Source organism: Tenrec ecaudatus, chromosome 1, assembly GCF_050624435.1.
Source record: "Tenrec ecaudatus isolate mTenEca1 chromosome 1, mTenEca1.hap1, whole genome shotgun sequence".
In the NCBI taxonomy this organism is placed as follows: Eukaryota; Metazoa; Chordata; class Mammalia; order Afrosoricida; family Tenrecidae; genus Tenrec; species Tenrec ecaudatus.
In genome coordinates this window covers 219,315,120-219,328,894 of record NC_134530.1, presented here as the reverse complement: position 1 = coordinate 219,328,894, position 13,775 = coordinate 219,315,120, and the positions used below count along the sequence as shown (strand labels likewise).

The following is a 13,775-nucleotide window of genomic DNA, read 5'->3' as shown; positions in this document are numbered from 1 at the left end:
TGGGAAGGGCCCCACTGGACACGGAATAGCTTTGGTCTACTTCTATGAATTATGTACACGTATTCATATATACACTCACATGTGTATGGGTATTTGGGCAGCAGTAGCTGACCCCCCCCCCATCTCTCTCATTTGGTGAGCTTCAGATCGAAAATCTGTTCTCTCCAGGCCCTGATAGCACAGTAGTTAGGGCTGTTCACCGAAAGGTCGACAGTTCGAACCCCCTGGCCACTTCTCAAGAACAAGATGCGGCTGTCTACTGCCGTAGAGAGCACAGCCCTGGATGCCCAGTGGGGAGGTCCTGCTCTGGATGGCTATGACTCTACAGCAGTAGGTTTAAGTGGTCAACAACGGGCAACCCAGGAGGGGGGCCGAGTGTTAGCAAGGAGCCAGAGGGCTGGCTTGAGGCTGAACAGCAGTCTCGGAAGAAGCTCCAAGTAGAGCCTCTGAGAACATGGAGAGTCCGAGGCGCACAGCATCTTGGCCAGCTCGCTTGGAGAGCAGGCGGCCCGGCAGGGAAAGAGGAAGTTGGTGGGCAGCTTACTTCTCCAGGGGGCAGCAGCAAAGTGCACGATGGGCAGAGGCTGGCCAGGTGGGTGGGCCGTTGCCGTGTGGGTGAAGTGTTGCTGGCCACCCTGAAAGGAAAGGGCCCTGTTTTATGTAGAGGAAAACCGTTTGTTTGTTTTCAGGAACAGGCCATTCTCTGCATGAAAATATGTGTGAGGAAACCACACGGGGATGAGACGACCAAGAGAAGGCTGCACAAAGGTGTGCCGGAATCAAGGGCACCCTGTTTCTAAAGACACACACACACACATAACTGAGAAGCGGTTGCTCGTACTATCATGACTGGTGATGATAAACGGAGTCTCCCCAGCACTGGCTGCTTTGCCAGGCCTGGCCGAGAAGTACAAGCCAGAGCAACCTTCAAACAAACAGTGTTTAAGCGCTGTTACCACTGCCCAGGGAAGCCCAACCATAAACGTAACAAACACACCAACAATGCCTGTGAAATTATCTGGTAAATCCCCTGGAAAACCTGCAGGAGCATCGATTACAGGACACTCCACGTTTCACATGACCCACGTGTTCCATAGTCCCTAGTCGAACTCCAGGCTCCTCGGGGCCTACGGTCAGTGGGCGTGTGGACAGGGGCGTGCATGCGCTTCGCACTGCCGGCCACAGTGAACGCTGCTGTCAGGGTTGATTCCGGAGGAAAGGAGCTAGAGAAAGGGGGGTGCAGGTGCTTTCCCCAAAGTGCTGCAGGCCCTGCACCACAACATGTATGTGTCCAGACGGCTCAGCTGCTCATGGGTCTGTCTTTCCCTCCGAGTCTTATTTCTGCAACTTCTGAGTCAATCCTGCTGGCAACCTGGGACCCTCAGTGGGCACCAGCCCCCTTACCTCCTGCGGACAAGTCCAGAAGAACAATGACAATAGCAACACTAGCAATAATAATAGCAATTAAAATACGACCAACCAACATTCCTGAGCGTTTACAATGAGCCAGGCATTGTTCTAAGCACTTCAATGCTCACACTCACATTCCACTCACGAGATGAGGTCTACCATCACTTGCATTTAGCCGGCAGACAAACTGAAGTTTAGAGAGGCTTCCTTACCCAAGTTCCTACAGCTGGTATGTGCCCAAAGTCCTGCCATCTCCCGCGGACTGAGATCTCTCTCTCCAACGAGGTTAGCTGCCCTGTGCCTTCTAACACGTGGGGAATATTTTGACCCTGTGTGGGGCGGGCTCTATCTTCTACCAGGTAGGAAGCTCCCTAGACAAGTGCTCCATCAGATTCCTCAGCCTGAGAGTTCTCTGAAGCCCTTCCAACATGTGGGGGACTTTCTGGGCCCTTCAGCCCCCAGAGGCTGAGCTTCTCTCTGCCTATCTGACTGGAAACTCTCTGAGGGCAGGAGCCTGATACTTCCTTGGGCAGAGGCGGTGGTGAATAGCAGAGGCAGGGTAGGGCTCTACCATCTGTTTCCTCGTCTCTCCGTCCAGCCCACCATAGGCCACTGGCCTCAGGAGGAGCCTAAGGCCATGTACTGGTTGACCTCTCTGGTCCCAGCTCCAAGCAGCTGAACTGAGCATGAGGCTGGGCTGGCCCCTGGGGTTTCCAGGCAGTAAACAGCCCATTCATGAGTCAGTTGTTTTGCTGCGGAGCCGCCTCATCAGCTGGACAGGCCCTGAGCCGATCCCTCCAAGTTTATCTTCATGGGTGGGAAACAGTGAATGGCCCGGGGCTTGGCACTGACACTTTTCTGCAGAGGGCTACTTTCCGTTCTCCTGAAGTTCTGGGATTTTACTGGGGGGAGCTAGTCCCTGGGAATAAGATATTAAGCCCCTGAGAGGGGAAGGTGGGGAAGGGGGTATTGTTACCGTCTTTGTAATCCCTTCGTGGGGGGTGGTCAGTTCTCAGCAAACCAAGGAAGAGTGGAGGTGGCAGTCCACTGAGGAATGCCCCAGAGAGGCTTCCGGAACCATTGCCGCTCCAGTCTCAGGGCTTGGAGCAGTTGTCCCAGAGCTCCCTGAGTCTCCTGTACCTTGTTTTTTCCTATTGCCTCCCTCACTGCCCAGTCACCTCCACAGGCCCAACCCCGACAATGAAAGACAGAGGAGACGAGGGTCCCTGAGGGGTAACGCGCAGAGGGACGTTAAGTCGACTGGAGATGAGACTAAGACATAGGAATCTAGGCAGACGGTCTGCAGGGAACGAAACCACGAGGTGAGCCAAGAGGGCTGGGACCCCCAGCACGGGAAGGGGAGTTTTGGACTGCCGTTTCTGTCTGACTAGCACTTCACTTACATAAATTTCAGTTTCTCTTTCCAGCACCCCTTTGAGGTGGACGGAGGAGGGCTTACAATCTATCACCTTCTTTTGATAAAGGAGGAAGCGGATTAGGTTGCCCAGGGTCCCCAGAGCTAGGAGAGCAGAAGAGCTGGAGAAAGCTGGGGCTTTCTACTCCCGCAAACAGTTCCAGTCTCGGAAACTCAGAGTTCGACTTTGTCCCAAATGGATATCGACTCAGGTTTGGGTTTGTAGGTCAAAGAACCACAGAAACCAAGGAGGGAGGTGCCTTCATTGACCAATCATTGCTTGCCATTTAGGCCCCACCCACTCGTCTGGACTAACCCATATCAGATTTCGGGGGCGGGCACAGAACCAGGGCAGCTTGGGCACAGCTGGGGAACCATGACTCAGTCCTGTGTTCGGCTCCACATCCCGGACCCCACCCCGATGGTGCGCGCTTACCCGGTGGTGATGTCGTCGACTTCCGTCATGGTCTTGCCCATGAGGTCGCTGTCGCTCATGTAGCCGGACTTGAGGTCCACCTCATCCGAGTCCAGGGACTCAACCAGCTCCAGGCGGGAGATGTGGCTGAGCTTGCTGGGGCTGCGCATGGGCATGGTGTGGGAGTACTGCGCCCGCTCCCCGTGCATGTACCAGGCGGGCGTCCCCTCCGAGCGGCAGCTCCCGCCCACCGACGGTGCGTCGCCCGCCTGCAGCCGCGGGCTGGACTGGCCATAGCGCCACGAGAGCGGAGAGGAGCGGTTGGAGAGGCTGGAGACGCTGCGAGGGTTGGCATCGTCGCTGTCATAGCAGGTCATCTCCAGCGAGCTGGGCAGAGAGAAGGGCATCGTTTTACTCCGCAGCTCAGCTGTCTGCCTCTTGTACCTTCACCCTGCAGCCCAGCGATGCCTGCCCGCCACTCCAGGAGTCTGCTCCACTGCCTAGGGAGAACGGCCTAACTAGCTCACGGAGCTGTGGGGAGCATCTATGGTCAGCCCAGTGCCACGCCTGCTATTTGGAAGGTGCTCCACCAGAAAGGGCTTATGGGACCTCTTGGGGAGGTGGGAGAGACTGGTTACCTGAGCTTCAGGGACCTTGATGATTCTTTACAGTGAATGGGCCGATGAGAGCCAGTTGCTTAAAAAGGGCCAAGGAAAGCCTGGAGGAGAGGTGAGGTTCTCATAAGGCTTTGGGAACAAGAGGTGTAGGACTGGCTCCCAGTTACAGGCCTAGGGCAGCAGGGGAAAAGGCAGAGCTTCCCCAGGAAATAGAAGCAGGCTTCACTAGACAAAGGGGAGAACCCAGGAAGATGCACGAGGGGGTGAAGGTGGGGTCTCCACAGTCCAGCGCCTCCAGGTCTGCTAGGCTGGGCTAAGGAAGCAAGGGCAGGGTTAGTGCAAGATAGCCTGCCGCTAGGGCATTCAGAGGGCCACAGAGCGGAATTGCATCTGGGATCTGTTTAGAGGCAAGACCTGGCTTGGGGTTGGGGTAGAAACAGCGAATTCTACTCTACCCAGCCCCACTCAGCTATGTCTCTTGGTCCAACGAAGCCAGGCAAGGCTGAGGAAATGAAATGGGGTCTGTCACCACTTGGCTGTCAGTGTGTCCTATGGTGGCTGTGTGTGGCTGTGATGCTGAAAGCTATCTCACTGGTATTTCAAAGACCCACGTGAACAGTTTGCAGCATGGTTTCCTAAGGACAGACTACGCGGAGGAATTGGCTCTCTGCTTCACAGGGCTTGGTGAAGCCTTATGGATGGCATCAAAGTGTTGTCAGATTCTAAAGATCTCATGAACGGAAGCAGAACATTGTCAGAGACAGTGCCAGAAGATGAGCCCGTCAGGTCAGAAGACACTCAAAACATGAGGAAGGGCTGCCTTCTTCGAGTCCACGATAATGATGTGGATGGAGTGCAGCCAGTGGGGGTTAGAGCCTTTGGAACCTTCATTTGCTGATGAGGCACGAGACTCTAAATGAGAAGAAAGAGCTGCAAGCATCAATTAATAATTGGAACTTGGAATGTATGAGGTATGAATCTAGGAAAACTGGAAGTTGTAACAAATGAAATGGAATGCATAAAAATAATATTCTAGCAGGGAGCTGAGATGGCCTGGTATTGGTCATTATGAAGCAGCAAATCATATGGTTGACTATGCCAGCAATGACAGATTCAAGAGGAATGACGTCACATTTCACTGTCAAAAAGGACATTTTAAGATCGATGAATCTAAAAAAAAAAAATCAATGAATTACAATGGTGTCTGTGATAGGATTATATCTATCCACAAGGAAATCCAATCAGTACAACTATTATTCAGATTTATGGACCAACCACTAAGGTTAGAGATGAAGAAAGTAAATTCTAACAATGTCTTCAGTCTGAAATTGTCAAACATGCCACTAAGATGCACTGATAACTGTCAGTGATTGGAATGCAAAAGTTGGAAACCGAGGAAGGAACAAGAATTGGAAAAAAGGGTCTTGGTGATAGAAACGAAGCTGGAAATCACAAGGCAGAATTGTGCAAGACCAGTGACTCTTCATTGCAGATGTCTTTTTTCAACAACCCAAAAGGTGACTATACACGTGGACTTCTCCAGATGGGATACACAGAAGTTGATTGATTACATCTGTGGGACGGGATGACGGAGAAGCTCAATTTTGACAGCTATCACCAGGTCAGGGGCTGACTGTGGAACAGACCATCACTTGCTTATACGTAAGTAAGTTCAGGTTCAAGCTGAAAAAAATTAAAGCAAGGTCATGAAAGCCAAAATATGACCTAGAGTCTCTCCCACCTGAATTTCGAGAACACCTCAAGAACAGACTTGACACATTGAAGGCTAATGACAGAAGAGCTGTGATAACAGTCCTAAGGACGGAAGAGCTGTGGGAGGACATCGAGAACTTCGTCCACGAAGAAAGCAAGAGGTCGTGAAAAAGACACGAAAGAAAGAAAAGATCAAAGTGGATGTCAGAAGAGGCCCTGACACTGGTCCTTGGTTGTGGAGTAGCTAAGGCAAATGGAAGAAATGATGAACAGAACATGCCAATGGGCAGCTTGAGAATGCAGAGTAAAACACTATAATGACGTGCAGAGATCGAGTTAGAAAATCAAAATGAGAGAACACGCTCGGCCTATCGAAAAATAAAAGAACTCAAGAGAAAAGTCAAGCTTCTAGTAGCAATTCTGAAATACTCTATTGGTAACATATAGAATGATGCAGGAAGCATCAAACGAAGAAGGAAAGAACACACAGTCATTGTACCAAAACCTAGGCAGCATTCCGCCATTTCTGGAGGGAGCATATGAACAAGAACCAATAGACCCGAAGGAAGAAGTTCAAGCTGCACTGAAAGCATTAGCCAAAACCAAGGCTCCAGGAATTGATGGAGTACGCAATGAAATGTTTCAACAGCTGATGAAGCACTGGAAGCACTCAGTCGTCTATGACAAGAAACGTGGGAAACACCGAGGTGGCCAATTGACCGGAAGAGATCCATATTTGAACCCATCCCAAAGAAAAGTGTTGCAACAGAATGCTCAAACTATAGAACAATATCATCGATATCACATGCAAGCAAAATTTTACTGAAGATCATTCAACAACAGTTGCAGCAGCACTGACAGGGAGCTGCCAGAGGTTCAGGCCGGATTCAGAAGAGGACGTGGGACAAGAGCTATCATAGCTGAGGTCAGGTGGATCTTGGCTCACAGCAGAGAATACTAAAAACATGTCTGCTTGTGTTTTACTGACTATGCAAAGGCATCCAACTGTGTGGGACATAACAGCCTATGGAGAGCCTTGAGAAGAATGGCTATTCCAGAACACTTCATTGCGTTCATGTGGAATTTGCACATGGATCAAGAGGCGGGTAACAGAATAAGAGTTTAAAACCAGGAAAAGTGTCGGTCAAAGTTGCATCCTCCCATCATACTTATTCAATCTGTATACTGAGCAAAGAAACAGAGGCTACATGAAGAAGAACTTGGAATCAAGATCAGAAGGGGAAGTAACAATCTGCGATATGCAGATGAAATCATCTTTCTTGCTCAAAGTGAGGACTTGAACCACTGGTTGGTGAAGACGAAGATTTCCAGCCTTCAGTATGGATCACAACTCAATGTAAAAGAAGACTGAAATCCTCACCACTAGACTGACGTAACAAACTGTCTGCTGGGCTGGGCACCATCTTGCTTTGGTCTCTAGTTACTGCAGCCCCGGGTCTCTCCTCTTCTCAAAGAGCACAGCGAGAGAAAAGGTGGAAGTTGTCTGTGATTTCATCTCGCTTGTATCCATACTTGATGCTCATGGAAGCAGCAGTGAATAGACCAAGCGACACACTGCACAGGGTAAATCTGCTGCACACGACCTTTTCAAAGCATTGAAGAACAAGGCTGTTACGTTACGGACTAAAGGGCACCTGACCCAAGCCATGGTATTTTCATCCCTTCACATGCGTGTGAAAGTTGGACGAAGAATAAGGAAGACGAAGAGGGCGTTTGAATTATGGTGCTGGTGAAGATTTTGGAAAGTACCACAGGCTGGCAACGAACACACAAATCTGTTTTGGAAGAAGTACAGTCAGAATGCTCCTTCGAGGCAAAGATGGGCGACTTCAACTTTGAGCGTGGCATCAGGAGAGACAGTCCCTGGAGAAGGACATCCCACTAAGTCAAGAGGAAGACCCTCGGCAAGATGGACTGACCCACCGGCTGCAGCAGTGGGCTCAACCAGAAGGACCTTGCGAGGATGGGGCAGGACAGGGAGCGTTTTGTTCAGAGTACACACAGGGTGGCTCTGAGGCGGAACCAACTTGATGGCACCTAGCAACAAGTCAACCTGTGGCTGGGCTTGAGTTCTACAAAGCCATCTTCTGTCCGTAAACACATCCATTTCTTGATTTATCTCTTCCTTGAGGAAAGACAATCCTCCACCATGGTCTGCAGGGAACTCGGGGCCCTGGGCTTTCTTTTGAGACCGTGGGTCAAGAGAACGAACCACAAACCCAAACCCACGGCCCTCAGGCCAATTCCGACTCGTGGCTGCCCTGGAGGGCAGTGTCAATCCACCCCGCAGCGTGCTCAAGGTGGACATTTTTACCAAAGCTGAACGACCCCATCTTTCAGCACAATGGTGAGTTCGAACTACTGACTTTTCAGTTAGCAACTGAACACTTTAATAACCACTGCACTCCCGGGGCTCCATGTCAAAGGATCTAGAGGGAGCCGTACAGCTCTTGAACCTGACGCTAGCATGATGGCAATCTCTGCAGAAGTCCAGCCCTGGCTGGACGAGTCCTGGCAAGCAGGGCAATTAGCGTTTCACCTTCCTAAGGGTTCCTTCTCTGGGCCCAGGTCTGCCCTGCCTCTCCCTTGGGTCCCCAACAGCCCTGCAGGCTCTTCTCTGGGTGCTGGGCTGGGCCACTAGTCTCTGTAATCCCAGGCCTCTCATCTTCTCAGAGCGAATGGAAGTTTCCTGAAAGCAGGCTGGTCCTGGTGGGACCGCTGCCTTGATCCCACTGTGTTTCGGCACCTTGTGCAGTGCCTGGGGTGCAGTCAGTGCTCAAGGATGAATCAGCAAGGAGCAAACCAACCCACGGTGGGCGTGCTGCCCTGCAGGGCCAGTGCTTGGGGCAAACAAGCTGATGATGCAGCCAGAGGAAAAAGAGGGCGATGCGGCCACGCTGCCAGGGTGACTGGGGCCTTCAGGAGAGCTGGTCTGGTCGTTAGACTCCACCGTGGGAAGGCTAGGGGTATGGCTGGCCTTGAATGTCCAGGTTCTTCAGTTCTATTCCTGACCTGTCCCCTGCTTGGCTCTCTCTGCTTTAAAGTGCCTCTGGCTTCACACTATCTTGTGTGCCCCAAACTCAGCAGCAGCACAGCCGGTCATACAACCCCCACACCAGCTTGGTAGAGCCAGCCCTGCCCCACAGCCTGCCAACTGGGCCCCTTTCTGGGGAAGCCATTTTTTGGAGTGGGGAGAGCTGTGGGCCCAGGGCAGGGGCATGGCAGAGGGTCAATATCTCTCCAGCTCAGGCCCCTGAAGACCCAGCCCTTCTCCCTTCCTGAGGGCACCAGGCCAGCAGAAACGGAGGAAGCGGCAAAGAAATGGAGGTTTCCAAAGGGAAGTGAATCTAGGGTTCGCCTGTGGAGCCTAGGGTGTCAATCACCCTCACAGCGCTGCAGTTCCTCCAGGGTAGGGCCTCTCTGTCTGCTGTGAGGGGCGGGTGCCCCGCCCTGTGCTGGCGCAGAGTGGCCACAGGCTCTCAGCTTGCTGCCTGCACACCTGGGGTCTGCTGTGACTGTCTCCCTCTCCACAGCCTCAGTCATTCCTTCTCGAACTGGCTGGGGGTGGGAAGCAGGCAGGCAACCTGCCCAGCACCAAGGCTGAGTGAAGAGCTGACCGGTGGAAAGAACTCTGCAAAGAGCCAATAAGATGTCAGGGCGCATTATTTGGGCTCCCACAGCGTGGAAGCGGAATAATAGAAACCAAAGGCTGAGAGAGGAAGTGGCTGTGGGTGCACAGTAAACAGAAGCCACGCCGCCTCCTGGTTCTTTTCCCATCGAGGGAGACAGAAGCCAGGGGCCTGAGGCTAACCTCCCCCAGACCCAGTCAACTGTACACCAAACACCCCACTGCACCTCCAGCAGACGCCCCACCTGGGTCACCCTACCCTGCTGCTTGTGGGAGGTGGGGCTGCTGCCTCCCACGTGTGGGTGTGTCACCTGGGGTGTGACTCTCAGCAGCCCAGCACTTTCTGGCTGCTTTGGCACGGGGCTGTCAGGTAACTCCGAGCAGGGTGTGCACCCAACAACTTCCCTTAGGGGGGAGGGAGGAACTGCAGGATCTCATCATGGGGCTTCTGCCCCCCACCCTGGGTGGCTGCTGGGGCCTGTCGGGCGGGGTGGACGTGGACAGATGCAGTGGGGCCTCCTGCAGCTCCACCACCACCCACTTTTCCTCAGACCTCCTCGAACACCTTCCTTTCTACTCAGGGTCCTGCTGGCTGGAACAGAGGCATCCCTAGAGAGCTGGGGCTTCGACTCCCCCAGTCCCCATTGAGAAGCCAAGAGCAAAGAACTGAGCATCCAAGGTGGGGGGTGGGCTGTGGGCAGGGAGGCACAGTGGGCAGAACTAGAGTCCGTGTGAGTGGAGGCTTCGTCCAGTCCTACCTCACAGTCCCCCACAACCCCACCATGGACGGAGACATGACGGGAGAGGGTTTGTCTGGTGACCACTTGGGCTAAGAAACGCCCTAATCCCCACACTGCCCCATGTCCCAACTTGGCTCTCAACTTCCCAACCCCAGGAGATGGGGCGGAACCCCGCTCCAGTCCAAATGGGGAGCTTGCCTGTCTTTCCCCCAGCCTTCCTGTTCCAGGCCTTCCCCCCCCACCCCCCCACCCCCCGTGATTTCCCAATGTACCCAGAGTGGCGCCCAGCCCTGGCCCCCTTAGAGCTGACAGCATGAGCTCATCTGGGCAGCCAAGGAGGGGGTGGGGGTGGGGGAAACTCTGAGTCATGACCGAGGCTGTGGCCAGGATGCTGCTCTGGGGGTAGGGGTGCGGGAGGGGGGAGTGCCCCAGGCAGCTAGAACGCTGAGGTATCCACAAGGGGTGAGTGGGGGCACACCCAGAGCACAGAATCTGAGGGACCTGGTGTGGGTGCTGCTGTGCTCGGCAGGCCCACTCATGGGCGTCTAAAGGGAGTGAACCGGTGCTGGGTGCTGGAATCTGAGACCAGCAGAGACCGGTAAACACCCTATTACAGAGGAGGCGACGTGAGCACCCAGGGCCAGACAGCGGGTTGCTTGACAACTTCGACTTCCTACACCCTTAGGCTTATTGTGTGCGAATCCTCCGGCTCAAGGCGGCAAGATCTTGGGTCAGGCTGTCCAGCTGTCTCCGTCAAGGGGTGGAGGAGGGGTGGCGGCGAGGGGTAGGCAGGGGGGGAGAGCACAACTCACCTGTGAGTCACCTGGGAGCCTCGAAGGCTGGACATGGTCTCCTCCAAGTTCTGTCGAAGATCCAGGACATTCTGCACAGTCCTTTTCCTCTGGGACTCGGGGTCTGAGAGAGCAAGGACAGGCTACATGAGTCAAGAGGGCTGACTACTGGGGCGCCCATAGTGATCCCAGTGATGGCCAGTCACGTAGGTCTTCCCAGAAGTCCTCAATGCATACTGTGGAGCCCCTGAAGCCCCAGCCCCGGGAGGGACCCAAGCCATAGACTTGTTCCCAGGCCCTTGAGCCCCGCTTCCATGGCTCTGACCCCAAGGCAAGGCTTCCCAACATGGAAGGAGCTGCCCCCTGCTGAGACTCCTGTCCAGTATGACTGTGGACTGGACGTGTAACAACTGGCTAGTGGAAGAGGGGGGGCAGCTCTCAGCAGGACTGCTATGTTCTCTGAGCTGCCAAAGGGAACATTTCTGAATCCCTTCATGAGGTATTTTCCAAGACACAGTCCCGGCTGGCAGGCAGTTGCCTTGACTGTCTTTGGCCAAGGGAGGGCTGGGAGGGGTGGGCGGGGAGCCAGGCAGCACCACCCTCCAGAACCTCCCAGGGCACCTTTTTGGAAACAGCACCTCACCCTGACTTGGCTGCCCCCCCCCCCCCGCTTCCCTGCCCCAGGGGGCTGCAGAAGGTGAGAGGGGGGATCTGCAGGGTCCGCAGAGGGAGTTCATGTTTGGGAGACCAGGAGAAGGGAGGGATTCTTTGTCAGCGGCCTGTGTTCGGCACCCAGCCCTGGCTTCTCTCCCATGGCTGGCAATGCCTCTTCACCCTGGCACGTGCCACCATGCCAAGCTGCCCTGTGGCTCTAACTGACGGCTTTGCGTGGGACACAGGCACGGTCAGAAAGTCTATCTGTATTTTAAAGCTTTGGTCTAACGTGCTACATGGGGTGTAGCAAAGCTGGTGCCAAGAGACAGGCTTCTGGGCACATTCCCAACATGTGGGAGGTGCTTTCCACAGGGGTGTAGCAGAGATGCAGGAAAAGGCACACACACATTACCCCCCAGGGCGGGGCAGGCCCGCAAAGCAAGATGATCAGCTCTGTGTGTGCGCCCAGAGCCCAGCCCTCAGCGACTTCCGGCCTCACAGCGTTTCTGGGAGGTCTGTGCTACTGCCCCGTCCAGATGGGAAAACTGAGTCTCAGAGACCCAAGCACATTGCCCGTGGCCACGTTCCTACCACACAAGCCAGGTCAGAGCTCAGGAAGGAACCACGTTTCTCTCAATAGGACGCTCTCGGCACCAACAGCACCAAACACAGAGCTGGTTGGTGCAAGGTGCAGGGGGGCTCTGGAGTGGGCAGATGACGTTAAAGGGACCAGGTTTAGGCCACACAGGAGACAGCCTATCTTAGCAGGGCCACTCGGTGTTCCCTGATGCTCTAGGACCAGAGAGAACTGTAAAATTGACAGAGACAAGGACCCATCCCGAGTCCCACTGCCCGAACCAGGCTGCCATGCCTCTCCCTTGAAGACACCAGCTCAGCCCTGAGACTTCTGCACTGGCCTCCCTGCACAGGCTGGGGCTGCAGTCTTGGGGCACAGCAGCTGGGTGAGGACAGCAGCTGGGTGAGGACGGCAGAGATGCCAGCGGAAGAACGCCAGCCCCAGGCAGCCTGTCCAGAGACAGGCTTGCAGCACGTGGAGGAAGCGGCTGGGACAGAGCTTAACTGACTGGGGTCACCTCCCACCACCCCCACCCTGAGATCTGTTCTATGCTCCTAGGTGGGAACAAGTTCCACAGGGACAATCCTCTGAAACACCCTTGTGCCCCAGCAGTGTCCCCTGGTGGCCATGCTGGGCATGCCACCCTGCTTCTCAAAGGCTCAGCTCAGGATGGTGCTGGGGGTGGGTGGAGGGTGAGGGGTGCTTCTGGGGCTCCACATTCCCGGGTCACAGACAGGGAGGGGGTCAGCCTGAAGCCCAGGGGCAGGGGGACCGACATGGACACAAAGAGAAGGCTGCTAGTGTTCAGGTGGCTGCAGGCACTTTACCTTGGCTGGGGGACAATTGGACACATCATGACCTCCGTGGCCTATCTCAGGAGCCCAGGTGGCATAAGTGGGTGACGCACTTACAGAATTGACTCGATGGCAGTGAGGGAAAATCCTTACACTGGGGGCTTACCCACATGAAGGTGAGCTACACAAAAGGCCTTCTGGTGACCACGCTGTGGGCAGCAGGGAACCACAGGCAGTCCCACCTCACCTCCTCCCTGGCCTGGGTTCTCTGGCGCAGGACACTGCCTGCCGGTGCCCTGTTAGCTCCTACAGGGCAGTGGAGCACAGGCGTGGCTGTAGGCGAGGCTCCCCCAGCATCTGCAGGCGAGAAGCTACTGAGGCTGACACTTCAAATGTCCTTGCAAATGTCCTTGCAGACGGAGTCCCCAGGGAGGATGTCTTTGTCCTGGAGGCTGAGATAGTGCCTGGCAGTGTTGTCAAATCCGCCATCACCGTGTGAACTCACAGGTGGCCCCCCTCAGCCACCAGGATACTGCAGTCCAGGGTGGGAACTCCTTCCACGCACACAAAAACCACAGAGCACACTGGTCACATCCAGAGCATAGAGGCTACGGGCAAGCGATGCCACATGCCCAACATACATGTGCTCACGTGCCAACGCAAGGGACTGTGGGGTGCGGAATGTTCACCCTGCACAGGGTTCCATGCCAGGCCCCTCCCACGGTCTGTCGTGGCAGGCAGCCAGCAGAGTCTACCCAGGCCTGTTTAACCAAAGTTGTTCTTTCTACTCGAATCATCCGGTGTGTCAAAACACACACACACACACACACACACACAAAATGGCTGTGCTGGCAGCATGTGGACACCCTGGCACTGCAAGCACACCAACATCTGCAGAGAAACACCCCACCCCCCACCCCGAGCTGGGGTAGGGAAGGGCCCACAAGGCCCTGAGAGGATGATGAGAAACAGATCTTTCTATGGGTCCTGAAGTTGGACCA

General features: G+C 54.6%; 1 protein-coding gene across 7 annotated transcripts in view; it reads right to left on the bottom strand.

Annotated features, from left to right (window-relative positions):
* NAV1 (neuron navigator 1) overlaps window positions 1–13,775 on the bottom strand; it is a 286,217-nt gene that overhangs the window by 94,366 nt on the left and 178,076 nt on the right. For all 7 annotated transcript variants that reach the window (XM_075528821.1, XM_075528818.1, XM_075528822.1 and 4 more), the window contains 2 exons: window positions 10,771–10,873; window positions 3,261–3,626 (listed from right to left, as the gene is read on the bottom strand). In XM_075528821.1, the coding sequence (XP_075384936.1) occupies window positions 3,261–3,626; window positions 10,771–10,873 (469 nt within the window). The remainder of the gene's footprint in view (window positions 1–3,260; window positions 3,627–10,770; window positions 10,874–13,775) is intronic.